We start from the raw sequence: 25,000 nt of genomic DNA on the forward strand, positions 1-25,000 counted from the left end.
TAACTTGGGCTTTAGGATCAGGTCATCATATATGTATGTACTGTATATGACAAACAGACCAGCTGTTTGTGTGTGTGTGTGTGTGTGTGTGTGTGTGTGTGTGTGTGTGTGTGTGTGTGTGTGTGTGTGTGTGTGTGTGTGTGTGTGTGTGTGTGTGTGTGCGCGCGTGTTTGTGTGCGTGTGTGTGTGTGTGTGTGTGTGTGTGTGTGTGTGTGTGTGTGTGTGTGTGTGTGTGTGTGTGTGTGTGTGTGTGTGCGCGCGTGTGTTTGTGCGTTGTTGCATTATGTTTTGCTTTATTTTAGATGGTAGAGAGAAAGGACACTGAGGGTAGGGAGAGTGTAACAGGTCTCAAGCAGGAATCAACCCTGGGATGCAATTATGTAGTTTATGCACTAAACATTGAGCGGTCTCTGCCTGTTGTTCTGATTGTATCTTCTGGTTCTGGTTCGACAGAGATGAGAGAGAGAGTGTTGAGGTGGGACTTGTGTCCACATTAATGATTCGCAACTAGTCACAACTTGTCACCATTATGTCGTTGCTGTCAGGCAGAAAACTTTTTTTCCCCATAAATTAATGCCCTGTTTTGTACTTTGTTGTATGAAAGTGTCAAGGATCTCCAAACCCCACGCAACTCGGTATACATTATCACTGTTGTCTTGTAATCAAGACGTATCTGTCACATTTCTCATATTCCATTCCGATTGGGTATGATTGGCTTCCAAGGTTTGCCACACCTCATGAATGCAGCTCCCGATTGCTGGAAAACTTTGCACTTACTGTACATTCCCATAAAATGGTAAATGGGTGCATTTATATAGCGCTTTTATCCAAAGCGCTTTACATAGATTGTGCATTACATTCACCCATTCACACACCGATGGCGGAGGAAACCATGCACGGCACCAACCTGCTCGTCGGGAGCAATTAGGAGTTCAGCGTCTTGCTCAAGGACACTTCGACGCTAACTCCGGGGGAGCCCGGGATCAAACTGGGAACCTTGCGGTTCCCTTCCGACCGCTCTACCTGCCACTCTACCCCTGAGCCACTGCTGAGCCACTGCCGCTCCATAGGCCAAGGAAGAACCTCCATCCAAATTTTTCAAATCACTCTTGAACCGTATCTCATACAATCAACATTTTTTTTTATCCCCTGGATTCATTGGATCATAACGCAACATATAGGCCCTGTTTGTGCCAGATTACATTTTCTTCAAAACACACTTTTTGCTACTACTCCTACAGATTTTGTCCAAAACTCACACAAATTGGTACACATTACCGGCCTGGTGGAGCACATTTTATAGTTTTCTTTGAATTTAATGAAATTGTTTTATTTGTATTTTTATTTTTAATTGTGACAAATGTTTTATAAATATCTAACCAATGTATTAACAAGAGCTTGTGACTAAATAATAACCACATTAGATCAGTAACAGTTCTGGACATAACAAGGTTCGCCCCCCGACAGTGACCATGCGGTACATACTGTACAGTATATACAGTATATATGTGCTTTACATTACTGAGCTCAGTGAGCTGTGAGCCTGTGTCTGTCCTATCTGTCAGCTTAGGTTATTTTCTTTTAATATACAGCAGCGTGATTCATGGTGAAAAGAATATGTGTTCCCACTGCAGAACTGTCCACCCACTCTAGCATGTAGCCAGATAATAAGTGCAATATGTAGCAGAAAATCTCTGCATGTTGCCAACGTGTGTTGGCCTGGTTTCTGTACACTTGTACACATTTGAAGCTCATTCTATTTTTGCTGTTCTGGTTGAGATAGAATGATAATACAAAGAGCTACAGGGTTGAAGTCTATTTGAAGGCCAACCCATAAGTTACAGTACTTCCACCAGTATACAAAAACATATTTGTTTCATTTGTACACCGTCAGAGTTACAGACCCATTTGGACCCGTGCTGTATGTCAAATGTTCATTCATATAGGGTTGTGCTGAGCAAGTTTAATGGCCATCTGCTAATTTTGATACACAGTAACTTGTGTGCAAGTGGAAACTTTGGCTTAAAGGTGGCGCTAGAGGCAGTGTCATGCGGTCACCAAAATCAGTTGAGGCCATCCTGCCTGGTGCACAACACATTCCATGAAAATTGAGCCAATAGTTTTCGAGATGAATTGTTTGGGACCAAAGTGTTGAATGTAGCTGGGGGCGAGGCAATCCGCCCTCTAGTTATATTATACCTCTATGGCCTCAACCAGCAGGTGGCCATGGACCGTCCTGGTTGGAAGAAAGCCATATAGCGAGGATTCAGTCCAACACATTTGAGGCCTGGAAAGAGGGCTTTAAACAGCATTTGATATTTGTCACATGAAGTAACCTCTCGCCAATTCGATCATTTATCACACTTCACCACCTAAGACAGTCAGTCAAAACACGATGCCAACACATTGTTCAAATACACCTTCTAAGAAGGCTGCCCGCCTTGATACACAGTAACTTGTGTGCAAGTGGAAACTTTGGCTTAAAGGTGGCACTAGAGGCAGTGTCATGGGGTCACCAAAATCAGTTGAGGCCATCCTGCCTGGTGCACAACACATTCCATGAAAATTGAGCCAATAGTTTTCGAGATTAATTGTTTGGGACCAAAGTGTTGAATGGACGGACAGATCGACCAACCGGCCAACCGACCAACCAACTGACATAGCCATCCTCAGAGCCCTGCTGCTAGCGGGGCTAACAATGCACATAACAGCTTTACGGTTAAGATATTAGGTGTAATTTATGTTGCAGAGCAAAATGTAAAGCTCTCTTAGGCTAACCACACACCTAATTTTCTGCATGAATCGAAAACCATTATAGGAAAAAGCTTTGGAAATCTAGCAGAAGAACCCAATTGGAAACGTATTCCCGGCTTTTAGGACTGCAAAGGTGTGATCGGCAGATGGAGAGACATTGAAGATGGCATCATGAATTATATAGAACACTGTTGTCATGGACAAATACTGTTTGTTAGTCTTAGTTGATGGTATACTACAGTACATTGCCCCCAAAGGGAGAGTGGGTATCACAGTGTTAAGCAGAGGTCTGTCTCTCTATTAGCCACATGTTGCAAACCAGATGGTTTGCTGGCTACTTTGGTCCTTGTGGAGACAGATTGGCCATGCTACTGTTGAGCAGATGGAGTTTATCAGTCAGTCAGTCACACACACACACACGCACACGCACACGCACACGCACACACACACACACACACACACACACACACACACACACACACACACACACACACACACACACACACACACACACACACTGTGACGTGTGTTTTCCACACCTCCAGTAGTAATGGCCTCAGGTGCTGCTGGTCTAAACAGGGCTCCACACAAAACAGAATGAGGGAGAGGAGTAAAAGAGTGAAGGAAATCTCTATAATACAAGCATAGACTCACACTAGTTACTGTAATACCTTCATTCCTGGGAATAAGGTGGATCACGCTCTTCAACCTTGCATGCTATTTTCAACTTGGGGTGAGTTCTTTCATTCATTCATCTTAATTTAATCGTGAATAATCGATTGAGCGCAAGCCCTCATTTGCAAAAATATTGTTAACTGGTAAAAGGCATGTAATGATTCACTCAAATCACGATACTAGGTTCACGATAAAAAAATCTCGTTTTTTTTAAGCACAACATTATTTTCCAGACAATTCTTTTTACACAAATCCAGTATTTTCTTCTCTTCTCTTTTTTTTTTTTTTTTTTACAATACTGTGTTTTCACTTATCCTCTTTTCAATACAGCAAATGACTGAAAACTCTTTTTTTTAAATCAATTCCCTTTTACGCACCCTTAGCTGTTTGCATTGCGATACATTTTTTTGTAAATCGATTTAAATCGATTTACGATAAATCGTACATGCCTCATACGGACACATTGTACGAAAAGAAGTAAATGACTGGGTGAAGAAAGTAATGTCGTTGAGAAGGCCTTTTGACCGGCCAAAGAAGACCTGGCAGATGAGTATGTTGGCTAGCGTGCGCTCAGCCCAGAGTTGCTCAGAAACATTGAAGCTGCCACCCCAGTGGCCAAAGCTGGAACTGCAGCCGGGGCGAAATACATGCACTAGCAAAAAATTTAGATATTTATATATATAAATATATATAATATAATATAAATATGTAAACATATTATACATAAATACATATTCATTTACATAAAAATATGCATCCCGAGTGTATTTAATAAATATAAATATAAACACGGGCTCGTTCATGGAGGTAGGTTGTGACGTAGGACGCAAAAAGGACACCAGTGCGCATGCTCATAACTCTATGGCTGCTCGAAACGTCTCAAAAACGTCTCAATAAATCTACTTCCGGCAGGCTTCCAGGTGCTTCAAAACGCCACTGAGCACTTTCATTGAAATGAATAGCTGGGGGCGGGGCAATCCGCCCTCTAGTTATATTATACCTCTATGGCCTCAACCAGCAGGTGGCCATGGACCGTCCCGGTTGGAAGAAAGCCATATAGCGAGGATTCAGTCCAACACAGTTGAGGCCTGGAAAGAGGGCTTTAAACAGCATTCGATATTTGTCACATGAAGTAACCTCTCGCCAATTCGATCATTTATCACACTTCACCACCTAAGACAGTCAGTCAAAACACGATGCCAACACATTGTTCAAATACACATTCTAAGAAGGCTGCCCGCCTCTCTCATTTAGCCAAACGAATTAAGTTCCCACTTCCCACCAATGTTGGGTCAAGTTACAGTCCTCACGAAACAAAAGAGAAAGATGGAACGGGGCTAAATAACACTAATGCTGCCAAAACGGCATTATTATGTAATTGCTTTTGCTAATATTATTATCACTGCTATGTGTGTGTGTGTGTGTGTGTGTGTGGGGGGGGGGGGGGGGGGTGCGTGTGTGCGACGTGCATGTGTGCATGTTTATGCATCTTTTTCCCTTAATACTGTACGGGTCTGGGTCTTGTTTCGGGTAAAGGCAATGCTCTGGAGTGACAACACAACACAGCTCTCTCGCCTCTCCTCTCATTCCGTCTCTCTGGCCAGGTTGAGGAGAGCTGAAAGATCGACAGGGAGACAGGCGAGAAGGAGGAGAAAGATAAACAGAGAGAAGGGAGTTGAGCAGCGCATGAATAAGTGATGGAGTGATGAAAGGCTGTGTGTGTCTGCAGGGTTATCTACTGTACTGTCCTTTATACACACACGCACACACACACACACACACACACACACACACACACACACACACACACACACACACACACACACACACACACACACACACACAGGAGAGGAGGGGTTGGGGGGGTGCACGGAGGAGTGAAGCTCTTAGCCGTTACTGTGGCGCTTCGCCTGTCAGCATACATCTGTCTCAAAGCAGATCCCAGGGAAAGTGAGGAGGAGAGAGAGAGAGAGAGAGAGAGAGAGAGGGAGAGAGATAGATAGAGATAGGGAGAAAGAGAGAGAGAGAGAGAGAAAGAGGGGGGAGAAAAAGAGAGAGCTAGGACAGTGGAAAGACTGAGCTGAAGAAGGTGTGAGGGGATGAGCCGAGAAAAAGAGTGAGAGCTGAAGTAATAGAGAGAGAGAGAGAGAGAGAGAGAGAGAGAGAGAGAGAGAGAGAGAGAGAGAGAGAGAGAGAGAGAGCAGCATAGAAAATAAAGGGGGAGGGAGGCGGCTTTCCTCCCTCCCCTCTTAAAGACAGAGACGATTGCTCCCTCCGCTCATTCATCGCAGGCTGTGGAGGAGAGGACTGGAATCTCTCATCCCGCCATCTCCATCGCTGTACCTATTTCACTCCCTCATCATCTGCTTATCCTCCGTCCGTCTCTCTCTCCATCTCCAGGTGATCACTCCGTTCCGTAGGCTCATCCTCTGTGCAGAGAACAGGAAAGAGATGGAGGATTGGATCAGTTCGCTCAAATCCGTCCAATCCCGAGAACATTACGAGGTAAGAACCCCATGCTGCTAACAATATATTATTGTGTAATATTCTGTGTGTGTGTGTGTGTGTGTGTGTGTGTGTGTGTGTGTGTGTGTGTGTGTGTGTGTGTGTGTGTGTGTGTGTGTGTGTGTGTGTGTGTGTGTGTGTGTGTGTGTGTGTGTGTGTGTGTGTGTGTGTGTGTATTAATTTAATCATATATATCTATATCTATATCTATATCTATATCTATATACCGTATATATATATCTATATACCGTATATATATATATATATATATATACATATACTGTATATATAGCAGATATACAAGCACCGAGTGCCACGCTATGAGCTTGCCGATCTGCTATTGTTTTTGAAAAATCATGAAAATTTGTGCCAATCTTTGAATATATATATTTAAAACATACATTTGTAACTCAAATCTTTGCTCCTGGTGATTCTACAAATGTCTTCCAGGTGTGCAGGTCCTCTTGCCGTTTATCTTGTTATAAACATTTGTGTGTAGTGGAGCAGATGAGTGCGTGTGGTGGAGAGCTGGGTTAGCATACGGTCGCGTTTGCATGCTCTTTTCATCCGTGACGTTAATTCTGGCGCCTCAAGCCCAACCCGGGGAACCACTGAGCTGTTTATATGCCGGAGCCACACTCATGCTCACTCAACAGGGAAAGCAGCTCACACTCCAGGCACTGACTTCCATGCACGCATAGGCAACACTTAACAGTGTACACAGTCACACAGCAACTCAGAGGTCACACAATACATAGGAAGTCACTGGTATTGTTGTGCACTGTGGCATGAATGCATGAATTCAGACACACAGACATACAAATGCAAATACACACTTTTGTCATTCATCGTCTCAGAGAATACCCTCCCTTAACCCATTAAAGCTGGGAACGCATCTGTGTCATTTTAGATTTTTTTTGCTAATCTTTCAATATATATATATTTTTAAAAGAACATATTTAACTCAAATCTTTGCTTCTGGGGGGCAAATTTTCAGATGGTGGTCCACGGCCAAATACATTTAATTTTGGGAGGTCCTTCACATGAAAAGGTCTGAGCACCACAGATATATAGTAACAAATAGGATTTAGAAGACATTTTGTAGGATCCCCAGAAGCAGTAAGATTTGAGTTACAAATATTCACTTTAAAAAAATGTATATATTTAAAGATTTGCACACATTTTCACGTTTTTTCTAAAATAGCAGATATACAAGCTTGTAGATCTGCTATTTTTGAATAGCCTAAGAAATCTAAATGACACCGATGCTCTCCTCCCGGTCTTAACAAATGTTTTCATCCAGCACCTGGTTTTCCCCGCAGATAACATCCAGACAATTTGTTTTTGATTCCTCATCAGCAAAAGAGGGGGAAAAGGTGCTGGACTAGAGCCTACTAGTTGCTGTCTCTTGACCATAAAATCACAACGTCCCCCGTCTGATTCTGGCTCGGGGACCTACATTGTACTATGTAAACATATTGTAAACTATACAATATTAACATGCACTGTGCTACGTAAACTATACTATGTAAAAGCACAAATCCCTACAAATAAATTCAAAATAATAACAAAAACTAAAAGTGTGCTGTCCTCTTCAGCTCTTTTGCCAAATAAAACCTCTTGAATTTGGAAAGTCCATCAGCACAATGACATTATTATCATTATCATTATTATAAAGAAAATAATAAAAATGAAAGAGTCTAGATGGTTGTGATCTGTTGACAGTGGTGGGAGGGAGGCAGAGGAGTGAAAACGGAACTGCATGTTAGTGGCACTGATTTGGGGGAGTGAAAGCTTATATAAGGCCCCCCATCTCGCAGCCCCCTCACTCACTGCACTGCAATGCAGCAGCACACACCACACGAATGGCTTACACACACATACGTACAATACACACATGCATGCACGTATGCACACATCATACGTGCGCAAACACTATATCTACCCAGATGTCGACACAATAGCGTATCATTTCACAACCTGTCAGCCTACTGTATATATACGGCACGTATTGTAATTAGAAATGCAAGTGTTTCGATTTATTATTACCCGTTACAGTGCTGCTGTATCTACAGTGTGGCAGCGGGGGGAAAAACAAGATGAAGAAGACACAACACCCTCACATGGCATGCTACAGTATGCTGTAGGCTCAGTGCTGTTCTCTGGGCGGCCGCGCACTAATATTGTTATAGAGGAGCGCCCATTTGCCTGGACCAGCAGGCTTAACCCATTAAAACCCGAAGCGATTCTAAAAATGTCTTCTAAATCCCAACAGTTTTCTGAAAAACGTATGTATCTATATCAGTGGTGCTCAAACCTTTTCATGTCAAGGACCCCCAAAAGTTATATGTATTTGGCCACCGACCCCCATTTTAAAATATTTTGTTCCAGCCAGGGACCTCCAGAAGCAAAGATTTGAGTTAAAAATGTTCGCTTTAAAAAATATATATATATTCCAAAATAGCAGATCTACAAGCTCATATAGTGCGTATCAGCTTGTAGATCTGCTATTTTTGAATAGGCAAAGTATAAAATAATGGTTAAAGTGGAAATAGCTCAAATCTAAAATGTCACAGATGCTTTCCCGGATGTAATGGGTTAAACGGGAGAGCACTGGAGCCTTACTAATGAGCAGTGTTCCATTTGTGAGAAAAAAAATCTGTAACACTTTTACTTAAAGGTCGGGTCTATAATGCATTATAATCACATTTGACATTTGTAATGCATTATAATGCATTATAAGGCTTCATAACACCCGTTATAAATGTTTATAATTGTGCATAACAACTTATAACAAAGACACTTTATAACTGACTAAGCTATGGTAATTATAATCTGTTCAACTGAGTTTATAATGCATTATGACCAGCACTTCAAATTTGCCCAAAATAGGGGTGCCAGGGTTAATGTGGTTAACATTAACAGTACATATCAAGAATATCAGAAAGCGTACATTTCCCAAAAGTATTGAATCCAGTCTGACCAGATCCAGGAATAAAACATGTATCCCCACCGCCGATTAAAAAGGAATGACATGAGGGGGGAGATATTAAAATCAGAGGCATAGATTTTCCCTGCCTCCCCCCCAGCAAATGGAACCCTGCTAATGAGGATGGTTCCCCTCTGTGGAAGCAGTTTGTGACTAATGCACCCTGCCATTCTGCCTCTCAGACAGCCCCATGGGAACCAGTGTAGAGCATCACATTTCTTTGATAGATTTTATGCACATCCCCCTGTTGTTTGGTGCCGAGCCAAACTGAGACGTACAGGAGTTCAATTCATGAAGAAGGGCACGACGTTACGAAAACAAAAAAATGTAAACATTATAGAGCAGATGTAACTAAGGCAGACCACGATTAAGGCCAATTATTGGTCGGGTGTTCTGGAGTAAGGAGTGTGCGTGCATTTGTGTGTGTGTGTGTGTGTGTGTGTGTGTGTGTGTGTGCGTGTGTGTGTGTGTGTGTGTGTGTGTGTGTGTGTGTGTGTGTGTGTGTGTGTGTGTGTGTGTGTGTGTGTGTGTGTGTGTGTGTGTGTGTGTGTGTGTGTGTGTGTGTGTGTGTGTGTGTGTGTGTGTGTGTGTGTGTGTGTGTGTGCTGATGCAGTTGTGATATATTGCATTGTAAGTTGTGAAATATTGTATTTGATTTGTGTTTTAAGTTAAAGTTAGATAATTGTTGTCATTAAATGAAATAGATAATGATAAAATATAGTGAATTTGTAAGCTTGTTGACAAAAAAAGTATCCTGTTTTGTAATTGATGTGTAACATAATGTGCGTTTGAAATGCCACACATATTGATTGAAGTGTACTGTTACTTGCCTTTCTGTGACCCGTGTCATCCTGGCGCCCCCAACCTGTTTTAACCTCTCGTTCGCCAGACGGCACAGTTTAATGTGGAACATTTCTCAGGGATGCACAACTGGTACGCCTGCTCCCACGCACGCCCCACCTTCTGCAACGTGTGCAGGGACAGCCTTTCTGGGGTCACCTCCCACGGCCTCTCCTGCGAAGGTAACGAAACACATACATACATACACAGTTTCATCATGTTTGGTGTCCGAGATCTATGCTTCAGAGAAGAAGCAGTATAGTGGCATGTCAACACATTGTGAGCTTACAGGGCTTTTCAGACGGGTAGCGTTTGACGTGCCTAGTAATTCATGTTCAATGAGAGGCGAGCGACTAGTTGGGAGGCACGGACAACCCGAAGGGCTGAGCGGCAAACGGGCGCGATCCTGTGAAATTGTCGCACTTGCGTTCGTTCCATGCACACGCCCGCTCCCGTGACATTTCCACGCTACGCGCAATAAAATGATTTGACACAGCTGAAGCAGGCACAGATCGCCTGGCGTTCAACTGTGTGTCTGTGAATTTACTGTACATGCGAAAACCCAGTGTGATATTACCACTGATCCGCTGTGTCGCTCCCCGTCTCAAAAAGCCCTTATAGATTGGCTGTTTTTGTCACACAACTCCGGGAGCGCAACATATAAATCAGGCATACGAAGCATGTGTGGTAACGTGAAACCAGCGTACGCCTTTGCAGGGCTGTGGGCCATATGTAGGTCTGGGTGCCTTGATGAACTTCATAGGCATGAATGAGACATTGATACTTCTGATCTGATTTTGAGGAGCCTATTGCAGTACTGCCAACATTATCACACCCGACAAAGACAGCGTATGCACCTGAGTGCATGTGTTTGCGGCATGTCTGCATAATGCACCACTGTACACACATCATTAGATGTTGACTGAGCCCCCGTTCATGCACCGCACTCTCCGTTGAACCGCCGAGCTAAAGACCTGCTGTTTACGCCTGTGTGAATCATGCCATCCTGTTCAGTGGGTGTCATTGTGTGGTTTCAGTCATCCCCTCACCTTGGCTGTGAAGGTGCGAAGGGGTTTGTGTGCGGGGGAGGGGGGGTGCTATTTTTTGCTACGTGTTGGCTGGTGTTATTTAAAGTGTGGGTGACAGCAAGCACAATGTAATGAGCACCATCTGCATATCCTTTCATTCTAATTAGGCTAATGTTCCTGTGTGTGTGTGTGTGTGTGTGTGTGTGTGTGTGTGTGTGTGTGTGTGTGTGTGTGTGTGTGTGTGTGTGTGTGTGTGTGTGTGTGTGTGTGTGTGTGTGTGTGTGTGTGTGTGTGTGTGTGTGTGTGTGTGTGTGTGTGTGTGTGTGTGTGTGTGTGTGTGTGTGTGTGGGCAGTAGCCAAAGATCCTCTCTATTGGGCTCATTATCTACTATCCAGAGACGGGAGAGAGGGAATGACAACAGAGGGAGAGGGAGAGAAAGGGAGTTAGGGAGAGAGATTGTCTGTTTAGATCTACAGTAAATGATCCCATAACGCTGACAACCAACAGAAAGCTGTTGAATGTATGTCAATATAATATATAGATATAGATCTCAATACTATTCACATGTAATTGATACAGACAGACACTGTTCAATGCAGTTTATTCGGCACCGATGGATGCGATATTTGCTCTGGGCCTGGAGTAGGAGGCAGAAGGAGACAGGACAACCAATCAAGAGAATTGCCTGCGAGAAGCTTGGCACGTGTGAAAGTGAGAGAAAAACAGAGAGAGGAGCGAAGCGTGTCTATTAAGAGGTGAGAGCAGCCAGCCAGACCACTTCACAGCAATCAGTGCTGCTTCTATTTCCCTTCGATTTCCTGCAACAGGACGATCGATGGGCGGATCGATCTGTACTGTCCTGCCGCAAGTGTGTACACACACACACACACACACACACACACACACACACACACACACACACACACACACACACACACACACACACACACACACACACACACACACACACACACACACACACACACACACACACACAAGGATACAGATACAGATACAATACTTATACACACAAATTGTCTCTGTCGGTCTGTCTGTGTCTCTCGCTCACTCCAGTCTGGGGTAGTGCATGGCCATTAACAGGCTGTGGTATCACGTCCTCTATATACGTTCTCATAACGTTCTGCTAATGCTCCCTAACAGCATTTGGTGGTAGGCTAGATTGAGCATTGATCGCTGCCCCCGGATATGCCTGACTTTGTTTGGATCCGACTCGGTTCCTGTTGGTTTTTAAACTGAACGGTTGATGCCGGGCGACACCGAAGTCTATTATGTGCACGGCACGTGTGTCTGTTTGTTTGTTTGTGCGTTCATTCATGTGTGTCTGTATGAGTGTGCTGGGCGTAGAAGAACATAATCTCCTGGGCACAGACATTATTCATGACTCTGCTAAGTAACCTCCTATGTAACTTCCATAATGGAGAAACTGTGCAAGCGCTCCTTTTTCATTGTTATGTGAAGTATTCACATTGCATTTACATCTACCTCGTTGGGCTCCACATGCTCCTTCAGAGCCACTTGAGTTAAGTGCATTGAGGCTCTGCGTAAAGCACAACCACTTTCCGCTCCACTACGGTGGCTGTCGTCTGACGCGCTGCACATAACGTGATGGATCTGCTCGCTCGGGGCGGGAAGTGTCAAAGTCCTCCTTTTTGAGTTATTGTTTGCTAGAAGAAAAAGACAGACAGGAGACTGTCAGACAGGAACTGATATAAATAGGAAACCCGCTCATCTCTGTATGTGTTGACGTGGAAAGGAGGCACTGATTCCCATAACAACAGTTGGCAAGCACGATCCAGCCGGACGCTGGTTCAACCGGACCCTGGATACAGCCGGGAGGGAACATTGTATGTCAGAAACTGAAACCTATGACTTCCCTCTTATTTGTGAGCTAAAGTAATCTCTGTTCTCTCTTGTGGCAGGAATGGCAAACTGGAAGTTGTCATTTCTTCTAAAATGAGTCAAATGTTCAATTTCAACTTGATTGCATTTATCTTGCCAACCATAAACTAAAAGGACTTTGTTGATAAGCGTGGCCGTGCAATTACCATAGAAATGTACACACATGAAACGCAGAGCAAACTTGAGTGATGCTCTTGATACATAATATGGATAAACTGTTGAGGCAACAGGGGAGATACCGTGTACATTTTACTGACACCATTGGGAAAACTAAAATAACATCACATTTCACAGCCCTGCTTTAGTTTTCTCTGTTAATATAAAAACAGTAGGATTGAATTTAAGATCATATGGTATCTAGACAACACAGGCGGAAGATACTGAAATGCGGATAGTGCTGGCACTAAATGGCTTTGCGCCGCTTTGCGCCTGGGTGACAACTGTATTGTAGACACACCTGTTTATGCACATTTCAGTCAGGAACACTCACGTCATAAGTAGATGTAACCATTTATTGCAACAAATGGAATACAGTTAAACATGGCGTTAATGGCTCCGCTCTGAAGATGTTCCCTACATTTTGCTAAGCAGCATGCTAAGCAGATCAGGGAACGCTAGGCAGAGCCTCCCACAGGTATACAAGAGCAGGCCCATAGCAAGACATTTAATCAGATTAATTAGTCATGCAAACTTGAATGCAGTTTAACATTCAGTTTAAACATTTGAGTAATGCAAGACCCTTAACTATAAGGTGGACGCTGGGGTGGTGGAGGTAAGCTTTGCCAGCAGCGGCAGCGTGTGGCAGCAATTGAAAAGCAGAGATCCAGTATTTAAACGGACCGCCTTGTTGAGGGAATGAGGTGTGATTGGTGTGTAGAAAAGTGTGGCTGATTGAAAGCAATCAGCAGACTGACAGCTGAGGTGTATATGACTCCCGTCCCCTGCATGAACTAACGCGACGCTTCATATTAGTCAGGGTCAGTATCTTGAGTGTTTGTTGCTCTCCCAAGGATGTGTATTTTAACACACTAATCCAGACATGGAAATCATGGAGATGGCTGATGCAGCCCCAGGGCTCAGGGCTTTCTCAGCCTGGCTAGGCTGTCTGCTGCTGGGCACAGATACATCGATTGGTGCCTGTGGTGTAAAGCTAAGCTCTCTGTTCTGCAGCACAGTGCTCAGCTCACTCGTCTGTCAGATACAGCACAGTGCAGGCTTATAGGGAGGTGAGCAATGCTCTGTCCACTCACAGGTCATTGGAGCATGATCCATAATGATAATTTGACAGGCGTCAATCAATGCTCTTTCTCCTTGTGCCTCAGGAGTGGTCAATTTATTTTTCACATCTGTCCTGATTTGCTTTGAGCTCAGGAATAGAGCTTCAAAAGTCCATATAATGATTTATGTTGTTCAATATTAAATCAATACAGATCAACTGGTGGAAATAATTACTTTAGCATACCTCACATCTTTAGATTTTGTTTACTGCTATTATTCAGTGGTCTAATTTACTTTGACGTGGACTTTTTATGTGTCCATGTCATACTTTTTAAATGCAGAAATGATTGTTATTCAGACTGATGGTGTATGGGTGTCTTTTTTGTTTTGTTTTTCAGTATGCAAATTCAAAGCCCACAAACGCTGCGCTGTGCGAGCCACCAATAACTGTAAATGGACCACCCTGGCTTCCATAGGGAAGGACATCATCGAAGATGAGGATGGGGTAAGCTTGAGAGTGGAGAAAAAAACAAAGAGCCATGGGGAAAGACAAAACGGACACTTTGATGACATGAATTAGCCAGCGGGAAGCTTCTTTCCATCCTAACCTGTGTGTGTCCTGTAGATTGCCATGCCCCATCAGTGGTTGGAGGGCAACCTGCCTGTGAGTGCCAAGTGTGCTGTGTGTGACAAGACCTGTGGATCCGTGCTGAGACTGCAGGACTGGCGCTGCCTCTGGTGCAAAGCTATGGTAGATTATCAGCCACATACACAGTACACAATGTTTTTAATCAATTAATCGCACATTAATCAAAACGTCAATTCATTATAATTCATTTAGACACTTCAGCTCAGGTATAACCAATACCATTTATTAAAGAGGTGGTGCCATGGTTTTGCACTTTTTCTGTTTTTCATGTGTCTATGAGGAGCAGAGCATAAAATACAGTTTTACATAAACATAACATTGAACCCTCAATGTATAATCAAACTACCACATATCATAGTACAATCCATAGAACCACAGTACAATACACAGAATCATAGTACAATCCATAGAACCACAGTACAAACACAGAATCAACCTATAACAATATGAACTAAATGCCACAGGAGGAGGAGGAGGCCGGGGAGGTTGAGGGAATTTGAAAACAAACAGCTGTACACCAGCTGAGACAGCAAAGCACGTAGAATGAACAGAGGCTGCTTAAATGAACCGCTGAGGGAATGAGGGTTTGCTTGTAGCGAATGAGAATGGCGTGAGGATGAACGTACTGACTTGTGGGAGTACGAATGAATTAGCTTGTTAGCGAATGAATGGGGGGGGGGGGGGTCCGGGGAGTGTGAACGTAGCATAAACCTCCTGCCTTCCGTGTCTACATGAACTATCGCTTCGCTGTATTATTTGGACTCTCTTACTCTTACTCTTGTGGAATAATCTTCCATTTTCATTTCTAGATCGCTGCCATCGCGTTTAAACAATAGTAAAGAGTACACGGTCAGAACCATTAGTGCTAAGACAATTGCTCCTGTGACTCAAGAACAGATAAGGGGGTGGGGGTGGGGAGTGCAAGAGCAAGACCTAAGACAAAGCGGTTCAACTTGGCTTAAAAACATTCAAGGATACATAAAATATCAAATTATTATTGTTTTATTACAACAGACAATGAACAGCTCTTTGCTAGTATTTTTGTTGTCATCTGTAAGCCTCTAAAAAAGCGAGTTGGAAAACATATACAAGGCTGTCAAATAGCAGGATAATCAGCTTATAAGAGTTTTTATCTAGAGCTAACACATATGCATATGCACCTGCGCACACACACAGCAAAGATGGCACCATGTCAGATTATGCATGTCATGCAGACAGAGTAAGTGGTCCAACCTCACAGTCGGGTAACTTCTTATAAACAGTCGGAGTGCCTGTTGTTTGTGTAATGATTCCTGTGAAAATTAACATTGGCTTTGACGTGACCTTTGTTTGTGTATTCCAAATTTGAGCTGTGTTTGTTCTTGCAGGTTCACACAGCCTGCATGGATGTGTTCCCGCGCAAGTGTCCTCTGGGCCAATGCAAAGTCTCAATCATTCCCCCGACAGCACTCAACAGCATCGACTCAGACGGTAGGCACCGCGCAGACACACACAATCACAAACACAAACATTGACTAAGGTGGCACAAGTGTACAAATATACACTCTACAAATGTGCAATCCATTTGGTTGTACATTTGTACACAGAGTTATATTAACCACACACAAGAGTGTATGCACACTCACTCACTTTCCTGAAAGGCTGATGGGACGATTGTCCCTTATTGGTGCGTGTGTTGAAGAATGAGGTGAATGAATAAGGTTTCATCCCCCATTTGGTTGGCTGGTGTCTTGTCTTGTCGCTGACCTTTCTATCTGTCATATGACTGGAAGAGGGAGGGAGGGAGGGAGAAAGAGAGAAAGAGATGAGGGAAGAAAGTGGTGATTCACTTTTACTGTATATTATATTATGTATGGAAGATACACACACATACAGTACGTTCCGTGCCTGAACGTGCCCATATAAACGGTCAGGCCACATGTTAGAAAACGGAGAGTTAAAGCTAATATTATTGTTTTTTGCTCCTATCTGCTCTATCTCTGTGTCAGATGCACACTCTTGTTTGCTCCCTCTATGCAGTGAGAGGGAGAGCAGGGGGAGTGGTGTATTTGGCATCAGGTGTGTGTTCCAGGAAATTGCCTGCGTGTCTTTTATAGGCAGTTATTAATAGCCATATCACACAGGTGCTCACACATACCATACCAAGACAACTGCTAATAATAGGTCAACACCATGTGATTGTGTGTGTTGTTGTTGTGTTGCTGTGTGTGTGTGTGTGTGTGTGTGTGTGTGTGTGTGTGTGTGTGTGTGTGTGTGTGTGTGTGTGTGTGTGTGTGTGTGTGTGTGTGTGTGTGCGTGCGTGCGTGCGTGCGTGCGTGCGTGCGTGCGTGCGTGCGTGCGTGCGTGCGTGCGTGCGTGCGTGCGTGCGTGCGTGCGTGCGTGCGTGTCCGTGGGTGTGCGTGTGTGCGTGAGTGCTTGTGCGTGGCGTGTGTGTGCGTGTGTGTTTGTCATGTTAAAGCCACTGAAGATGGGGATCAGTGCCTGGGAGCCAGACGCACATAAATGATGTGTGATTGGATTACTGTTGACGAACCCAATCACTGGTTCACACACACACACACACACACACACACACACACACACACACACACACACACACACACACACACACACACACACACACACACACACACACACACACACACACACACACACACACACACACACGGTCAATCAAAGGCTGACAGCACCAACTAATTGGAAGATAGATAGAAGGTGGAGAGAAAAGGATGATGCAGGAAGCCATAGAAGAGGTAATTAGATTAATTCAGAAAAAAACAAAACAATATACCTGTCTTTCTGCTTTCCTTCCTTTGTTTCTGTCTGTCTGTCTGTCTGTCTGTCTGTCTGTCTGTCTGTCTGTCTGTCTGTCTGTCTGTCTGTCTGTCTGTCTGTCTGTCTGTCTGTCTGTCTGTCTGTCTGTCTGTCTGTCTGTCTGTCTGTCTGTCTGTCTGTCTGTCTGTCTGTCTCTCTCTCTCTCTCTCTCGCTCTGTCTCGCTCTGTCTCGCTCTGTCACTTTTGCTCTCTGTTCTCTCTCTCTCTCTCTCTCTCTCTCTCTCTCTCTCTCTCTCTCTCTCTCTCTCTCTCTCTCTCTCTCTCTCTCTCTCTCTCTCTCTCTCTCTCTCTCTCTCTCTCTCTCCGCATCTCACGTGCCAGGATCCCCTCTGCCCCTTGTGTCAGTTAGGAAGGGGGAGAGTGGCTGAGGGCTGCCTCCTGCAGCACGTGCTGGAACGTCGTGACTACCCTCCCCTCCTCCCCTCCTCTATCCTCATCTCCCCTCCCCTCCTCCCCTCCTCTACCCTCATCCCCCCTCCCCTTTCTCTCCCATCCTTGCTGCTTGCTCTCTGTGACAAGATAACAGACAGCAAGAGAGGCGGGAGACAAAAAGAAAATAGAGCAGAAGTAAAATACAATATAGAGCACAGGTTTTCAACGTGGGGGGGGGGGGGGCATAAGGGCTGTCAGATGGCTAATTGGAAAGAAAGTGGAATAAATATGTAATTATTGTCAAAATCTTTCACATTTTTGTTTGTTCTCAAACATTTTCCATAATGTTAAATAATAATGAAAATATAGCTTTTTCTTTTCTTCGCTTTTTAATTTTTTTCATGTAAAAGTTTGGGAAGCCCTGATATAGAATATAGAAAGAAAAGAAATGAGGAAGGATAGAGAGGGGAGAGAATTAGAGGGAAGAGCAAGGAGAGAAAAAAAAACAGAGAGCGATGAAGAGAAAGGGAATGGCAGCGCCCCCCGGGGACTGTCACCATCCTCCCCTCCACACACACACATGCACAGGCAGGCACAAGTACACTATACGCTCAGAAACATACGCACACACACACACACACACACACACACACACACACACACACACACACACACACACACACACACACACACACACACACACACACACACACACACACACACACACTCTGCAGAAAGCCTTAACCATTGTGGCAGTGTATAAATCGGCCTCATGATGAGCACTTTAAATACCTCTTGTGTGCATTAAGTCTCCACATTATACATGTCTGCATGTGTGTCTACTGTGTGTAGTGTTTGTGTGTCTGTGTGCATTTTATAGCATTTGCACATCCTCGCACGCAGAGACACAGATGCTTTAATGAGGCAGTGGTGTGACATTTATGGTGACAGACGTGTTCCAGTTGGTAACTAGTTGCTTCCAGCGGTGCAGCGCTATAGCTTCAAATGCACCGTATTAGCACACACACTAAAATTGAATTAAAAAGAAAAACCTGGAAAAGCGTGCTGTAGCTCATCATCTCTGACACGCTGAAGGCAAGGGGAAGATTAAGGGCCCTAACTTTGACCCAGCGTTGTGCGGTGCAAAGCAGCATCAAAACACTAGTTTACAACAGACGCAGTTGTCATTTTCAGGCCCAGAGCCCACATTGTGTGTTCACGGGAGGCACCAAAAACTTAAATCGTTTTCGTGCTCAGAAATCTGTCCTTCGCATACCTATCTACCCTTTATGCCCATATACCTGATGTCATCAATATGGCGTCATCTATAAATGCTCAAAAATCGTTTGTATCGTCTGTACCAACCTTGGCATGTATATCACTGAGGACCCGAGGGAGTGCAGTGCCGAGTAGGAAGTCGTCGGATCAGAGGTTGTCCAGCAAATCAATAAGTCCACAAATCTTTGTAACTATCTGTGTCTGGCCTCCAAGTACTATTATGATAATAGTTACTGCACTAAGGGCCCTATCTTTGAATTAAAATCTGAAGTTTTTCAGAAAACTTAGGTCAGGATTTAGAAGGCGTTTTTAGAATCGGCCTCAGGTCTAAATGGGCTAATTACTATGACATGACCAGAGGGGTGTGTGTTCCTAACAGGCATTGTTCCCTCGTGGGCGTCACAATAGTTTTGAATAATTTGTTTACTTCTGTCATTTCTAACTCAGGCTTCTGGAAGGCTACCTGTCCTCCATCGTGTGCCAGTCCCCTGTTGGTCTTTGTCAACTCTAAGAGCGGAGACAACCAGGGGGTGAAGTTCCTACGGCGCTTCAAACAGCTCCTCAACCCTGCACAGGTTTTTGACCTGGTCAATGGCGGGCCGCATCTAGGGTAAAGGAACATGTTGTACACACATGAACACACAGTTGGAAAATCCCTATGTGTTCAACAGTGCTGTATGAGCACATACAGAACACATAGCAGAAATATGTTTCTGCTAAGTATTAGGTTCCAAATATTTATTGAACTTTTGATACATTTGCGATCATCCTGAAAATGTAAAATGAAGTGTAATTAGTTTTATTACACTTATAAAGTGCTGCAGTCATCTGAACGGCGTGTCTGTGTGTCTCTGGCAGTCTGCGCCTGTTTCAGAAGTTTGACAACTTCCGGATCCTGGTGTGTGGAGGGGACGGCAGTGTGGGCTGGGTGCTCTCAGAGATAGACAAACTCAACCTCCATAAGCAGGTACCAACACATACAGTGCTCTTGCACACCGTGCATGCACATTCTAACACTGATCTACATGCTGTAGATTGCCTATTTTTGGTCGACACTGTTGTACGACAAAGTAGGGCATTCATTTGACAAAAGAACATAACATTTTGAAATATTGACAGCAACGATATGTATATGTCAGATATACTGTACATACCCACATAAGCCTGCACAAACACCACACCCATTCTGAACGCACCAGCCATTCATTACCTCAGGCCTAACTTAACCCACCCCTCTGTGTCTGTGTGTGTGTGTGTCAGTGCCAGCTGGGCGTCCTGCCCTTGGGCACGGGGAACGACCTGGCGCGGGTGCTGGGCTGGGGCCCCTCGTGCGACGACGACACGCAGCTGCCCCAGATTCTGGAGAAGCTGGAGCGGGCCAGCACCAAGATGCTGGACCGCTGGAGCATTATGACCTACGAGATCAAGATCCCACCCAAACACAGCTGCCCCACCACGCCTGAGGGGGTCGATGACTGCCAGGTACTTTACACCAGTGGTTCGCAAACTTTTTCATGTCAAGGACCCCCAAAACTGAAAAGAGTTTGTGCCAGGGACCCCCAGAAGAGAAGATTTGTATGAAACAATTATACATTATTAAAAAAAAAAAATTAAGTCAATTATAGTATTCGTCAATTATTATATATATATTTTTGGGAACCCCCCAAAGGACCCCTGGGGGTCCCCGGACCCCGCTTTGAGAGCTATTGTCTTACACCGTCATGGAAGCAGACACACACACACACACACCCACACATACACAGAAAACTGTTCATAATGTATTGCATTTAGCACTGTGGTGCAAGGTAACGCTACGATTGATGTATAGTAGAGCAATGACGAGAAAAACAAACAAAAGAACTGAAGGGAAAAAAGCGTGTTTGGGGGTTCTTTCCTCTTTGTTCAGTATTCACTGACACACCCACATCGGGAGCATTCATTTTGTGTGTTTTGTTGTTTGTTTTTGTTTTTGCTACAGTTTCACATATCGACCTATGAAATCTCAGTAGCTACCCACCTTACCAAGATCCTCAACTCTGACCAGCACTCTGTGGTCATCTCCTCTGCCAAGTGAGTGACAAACAACAGGATTCGATCCACTAGAAACTGTAAGGTTTCTCCAAAAGCTTAATTTATACTCGCACAATGGTATCGCTCGCCAACAATGCGACGTGTTGTTACCTTGTAGATCAGTTGTACTACAGAGAATAAATTAGACTTAAACTTCATATAAACGTATCTATATTATTTTCTTCCCCCATTTCTCAGGATTCTGTGTGAGACAGTGAAAGACTTTGTTGCCAAAGTGGGGAAGGCCTACGAGAAGAGCACTGAAAACGCAGAGGAGTGTGATAACATGTCTCTCAAAGTGAGCACACACACACACACACACACACACACACACACACACGCACACACGCACCCACGCACACACACACACATACACACACACACACACACACACACACACACACACACACACACACACACACACACACACACACACACAAACAGCCATTCAAAGACCACCGACACCTCTTACTGAAATACTTATTCCACAAGTTATTCCAAAAGTTTTTGCGTTGTGGCCTAAGGCCAAGTAATCTAGAACAGTGGGGTCCAGGGACCCTCTGTGTTCCTTGGGGGGTTCCAAATAGACCCTTACTATGAGAGTATACAAATGTACAAATGGAACCAAATGGACGGGTTCATTTGGTTCCATTTGTACACTCTAAGAGTTATGGGGGTCCTTGAAATTAAAAAGTTTGAGAACTATTGATTTAGAACATAGTTTGTCTGTATCTGTATGTCTGTCCCAACTAAAAAGAAGTTCATGCGCTCAGTAGAGTGCATACTGTATCTCAGACAGGAAGTGGGCGCTGGACCGCTGTTTGGTCCAGCAGTTTGCGTGATTAGCCCTGAACAAAAAACATAATCCCCCCTTTGCCTTTGGGCCTGGTGGAGATAATCACAGCTCATGCCGCTACATGCATGACGTCATGAAACTGAACCTCTGGCCATGAAAGCCTGAACAAGGAAATGCCTGGTGAAGAAAACGTGAAAAGGATAAAAAAGGATAATTCCTTTTAACAGGTCGTTCATGAAAGTCCTTGCGGTCTTGTTTCCAATGAGAACCTGTGAGCAATTAGGGGTTAAGAGTCTTGCTCAGGGACAAATTTCATTTCATCGACACATATGCTGGCCTGGCCTGGAATCGAACCTGGGGCAACCAGGGCCTCTGGCTCCCTAGGCGGGCTCACTAACCACTCAGCTATGGCCGCCCCGAAAGTGTAACTATTGATGACAATAGCTGGTCGTTGCCGCAATGATGCTTGCTAAACGTTGCTGCGATGATGCCTGCTGAAATTTAGTTGAACATCTCCCTTGGTACCCACTACCTGTCACAACATTAGCTGAACTGTGTTGAACAGTGCCATAAACACCCTCACTACATTCTCTCTCCTCCCCAGTGTGCCATCCTGAATGAAAAGCTGGACTCGCTCCTCCAGACCCTCAACGCCGAGTGCCAGTCCCTGCCCCCACTCCCCCACTCCACTCCCCCCATCGTAGAGGAGGAGCAGGAGGACGAAGAGGAGGATGAAGAAGAGGAGGCCAGCGAGGAGAGCCTGACGGAGCTGAAGGAGAAACTGGAGCAGGAGGAGACGGAGAAAGGCGGAGGCTCCCCACACCGGCTCTTTAAGGAAAAAGAGCAGCTGATGCTGAGAGCCAACAGCCTGAAGAAGGCTGTGCGACAGATCATAGAACAGGCGGAGAGAGGTACTCACATAGCTGTGTAATACAACACAACACAACAGGCAGAGAGAGGTACTCACATACAGTAACTGTGCAATACAGCAAGCGAAAAATCATCATTAGAAAAAAGAAAAGAAAAGGGAAACTGTAATTGCCTTTCCTCCGTCAAATGGACACTTTGACCGGTCATATTTGACACATTGCTGGCTCTCTTCTTTCTCCATGCAGTACTGGATGAGCAGAATGCCCATTCAGAGGACACCGAGATGCCCTCGCCCCTGGAGTTCAGGAAAGACAACGAGGAGGAAAGCAGAGACTGCGAGAAAGACGAGGACACCAAGGAACTGGAGGCACTATCATGTGGTTAGAATACATTCCTTATTCTACTACTGCTTTGACCCAGAGTCAAATCAGTGACCAGTCTACCCAGCTACTAACATTTCATTGCTTGTACCTGTAACAGTGAGTGACAAATAAACCTGTCTAGTCTCAGCCCTGTTGCACTTCCACTTCCACTTCCAGTCGGCTGGTCCCGATTCCATTTCTGAGATGTTTACTTGGTGAAAACTTGGCCGAATTCCAAACCCATAACCTGTTTCCATTCCAAAGCTCTCACTTTGCCGGCTGGCATCATTCCAAGCGACGGCCCCCTCAGCTCCAATATTGTCGTTTTTAATTCATGGTTTGATGTCTTGATATTTTTTGAAAATAAATCTCATTAGCACTTTTACACGCTGTTGTAGTGACCTCTACTTTCTTGTGGCTCTCTGACAGTGCTGTCACACTGCAGTCACAACAAATCAGAGAGTAACTTGTGCTATGTGAAGAACTGCTATCGAGGAAATCTCACTGGATGTACACAGTAATATATGATGCCACCTAGTGGAACCTGCACTCCCTGCATCTCCCATTCACCCAGACACACGCCGTAGCTAATGGAAAAAGTGCTGACGCAAATCATGTTTCCTGTCATAAATAAACTGAAGTATTAGTGTTGAAACTGTTCTCTGTGATATTCCACCTTCTGGGCCAGGCTAGGCTGTCTATCTTTCTATCTCCAGTCGCCACTGCAGTCTCTGGCAATGGAGAGCTCTGTTTAATAATACATGGCTTTACCCGTGGAAACTGTGATGGTGCAGCCTTTATAAAGTGTGTGTGTGTGTGTGTGTGTGTGTGTGTGTGTGTGTGTGTGTGTGTGTGTGTGTGTGTGTGTGTGTGTGTGTGTGTGTGTGTGTGTGTGTGTGTGTGTGTGTGTGTGTGTCTGTCTTATAGGATGTGTTATTGTCTCTGGGACAGAAGCTCTTCCTGTTTATCATGGGGGCTGCTTCCTTCCTTCCACACATTTTCCAGCATGGGCGTGGGGTGGTTGGGTGGCGGGGTATCGGTGTCCCTCCGCCGCGTATCCCCTCCTTGTTTCCTCTCCTTGTCTCTTTCCTCTCATTGGTACCCACTACCCAGTTGGATTTGCTAAAACAAACAAAGCAGGGACACACTTAGTGAAGGAAAGGAAACAAGTTTCAACCTGGTGTCCCTATTTTGGTCTTGTCATTATAGGCAATCATTTCTTTTAATGTCAACGTTTTCAAGTAGAAGAGATTTACCAGTTAATGTAGAATACAAAACGACATTCACACCTCTCCCTGTATTGGGCATTGGTCATTATGAAGATAAATGAAGATTTTCACAATTTCCAATAGCAAAAATGGCATATCTACAAGCTCACAATACATAGCATCATGACGTATTGTGAGTTTGTAGATTTGTTCTATTTTCGCAATTCATTGTACAACAAAGTGGTTATGGTACACTCCTTGTAATGTTGACAATGTTCACCATTCAAACCCAATGTACCTCATGGACCAGAGTCCCCCAGGGGTCTAAACTTTGTCCCCTCCTTTTTCCCACTACACAAAATATCTTCGCCGAAAATAGCCAATCTACAAGCTCAAGCTTGTACTGTAGATATAGCTATTTTTGCAGAATATTCACCATGTTCGCCTATTATGACAAGCCCAGAATACGGACGCTTGTGTTCAAGTGGTCAAATCCATCCTTCCCTGACGAGGAGTTATTCCTCTTTCCTCTCTCATCCTCCTCCATCTCAAATCCTTTGAATCCTCCAATTAAACAGAGAAGCAACAGAGATGATCCTCAATGAAAATATTGCTGGCAAAATGGTGGCA

At 44.4% G+C, this 25,000-nt stretch overlaps 1 protein-coding gene across 5 annotated transcripts in view; it reads left to right on the forward strand.

Annotated features, from left to right (window-relative positions):
- dgkh (diacylglycerol kinase, eta) overlaps positions 1-25,000 on the forward strand; it is a gene marked incomplete at its 5' end in the record, with an annotated part of 70,933 nt that overhangs the window by 26,286 nt on the left and 19,647 nt on the right. For 4 of the 5 annotated variants that reach the window (XR_013932006.1, XM_080412508.1, XM_080412506.1 and 1 more), the window contains 12 exons: positions 5,830-5,934; positions 9,813-9,945; positions 14,329-14,435; positions 14,556-14,681; positions 15,947-16,049; positions 19,512-19,674; positions 19,923-20,031; positions 20,325-20,546; positions 21,043-21,134; positions 21,333-21,432; positions 22,535-22,841; positions 23,046-23,180. Coding sequence is in view for 4 of the 5 variants with exons in the window: in XM_080412508.1 (XP_080268634.1) it covers positions 5,830-5,934; positions 9,813-9,945; positions 14,329-14,435; positions 14,556-14,681; positions 15,947-16,049; positions 19,512-19,674; positions 19,923-20,031; positions 20,325-20,546; positions 21,043-21,134; positions 21,333-21,432; positions 22,535-22,841; positions 23,046-23,180 (1,702 nt within the window). Of the gene's footprint in view, positions 1-5,829; positions 5,935-9,812; positions 9,946-14,328; positions 14,436-14,555; positions 14,682-15,946; positions 16,050-19,511; positions 19,675-19,922; positions 20,032-20,324; positions 20,547-21,042; positions 21,135-21,332; positions 21,433-22,534; positions 22,842-23,045; positions 23,181-25,000 lie in introns of those variants that run through there. The other variant, XM_080412509.1, reaches the window with a different exon arrangement.

This window comes from Gymnoscopelus braueri (assembly GCF_963280865.1).
Source record: "Gymnoscopelus braueri genome assembly, chromosome: 18".
NCBI classification, from domain to species: Eukaryota; Metazoa; Chordata; class Actinopteri; order Myctophiformes; family Myctophidae; genus Gymnoscopelus; species Gymnoscopelus braueri.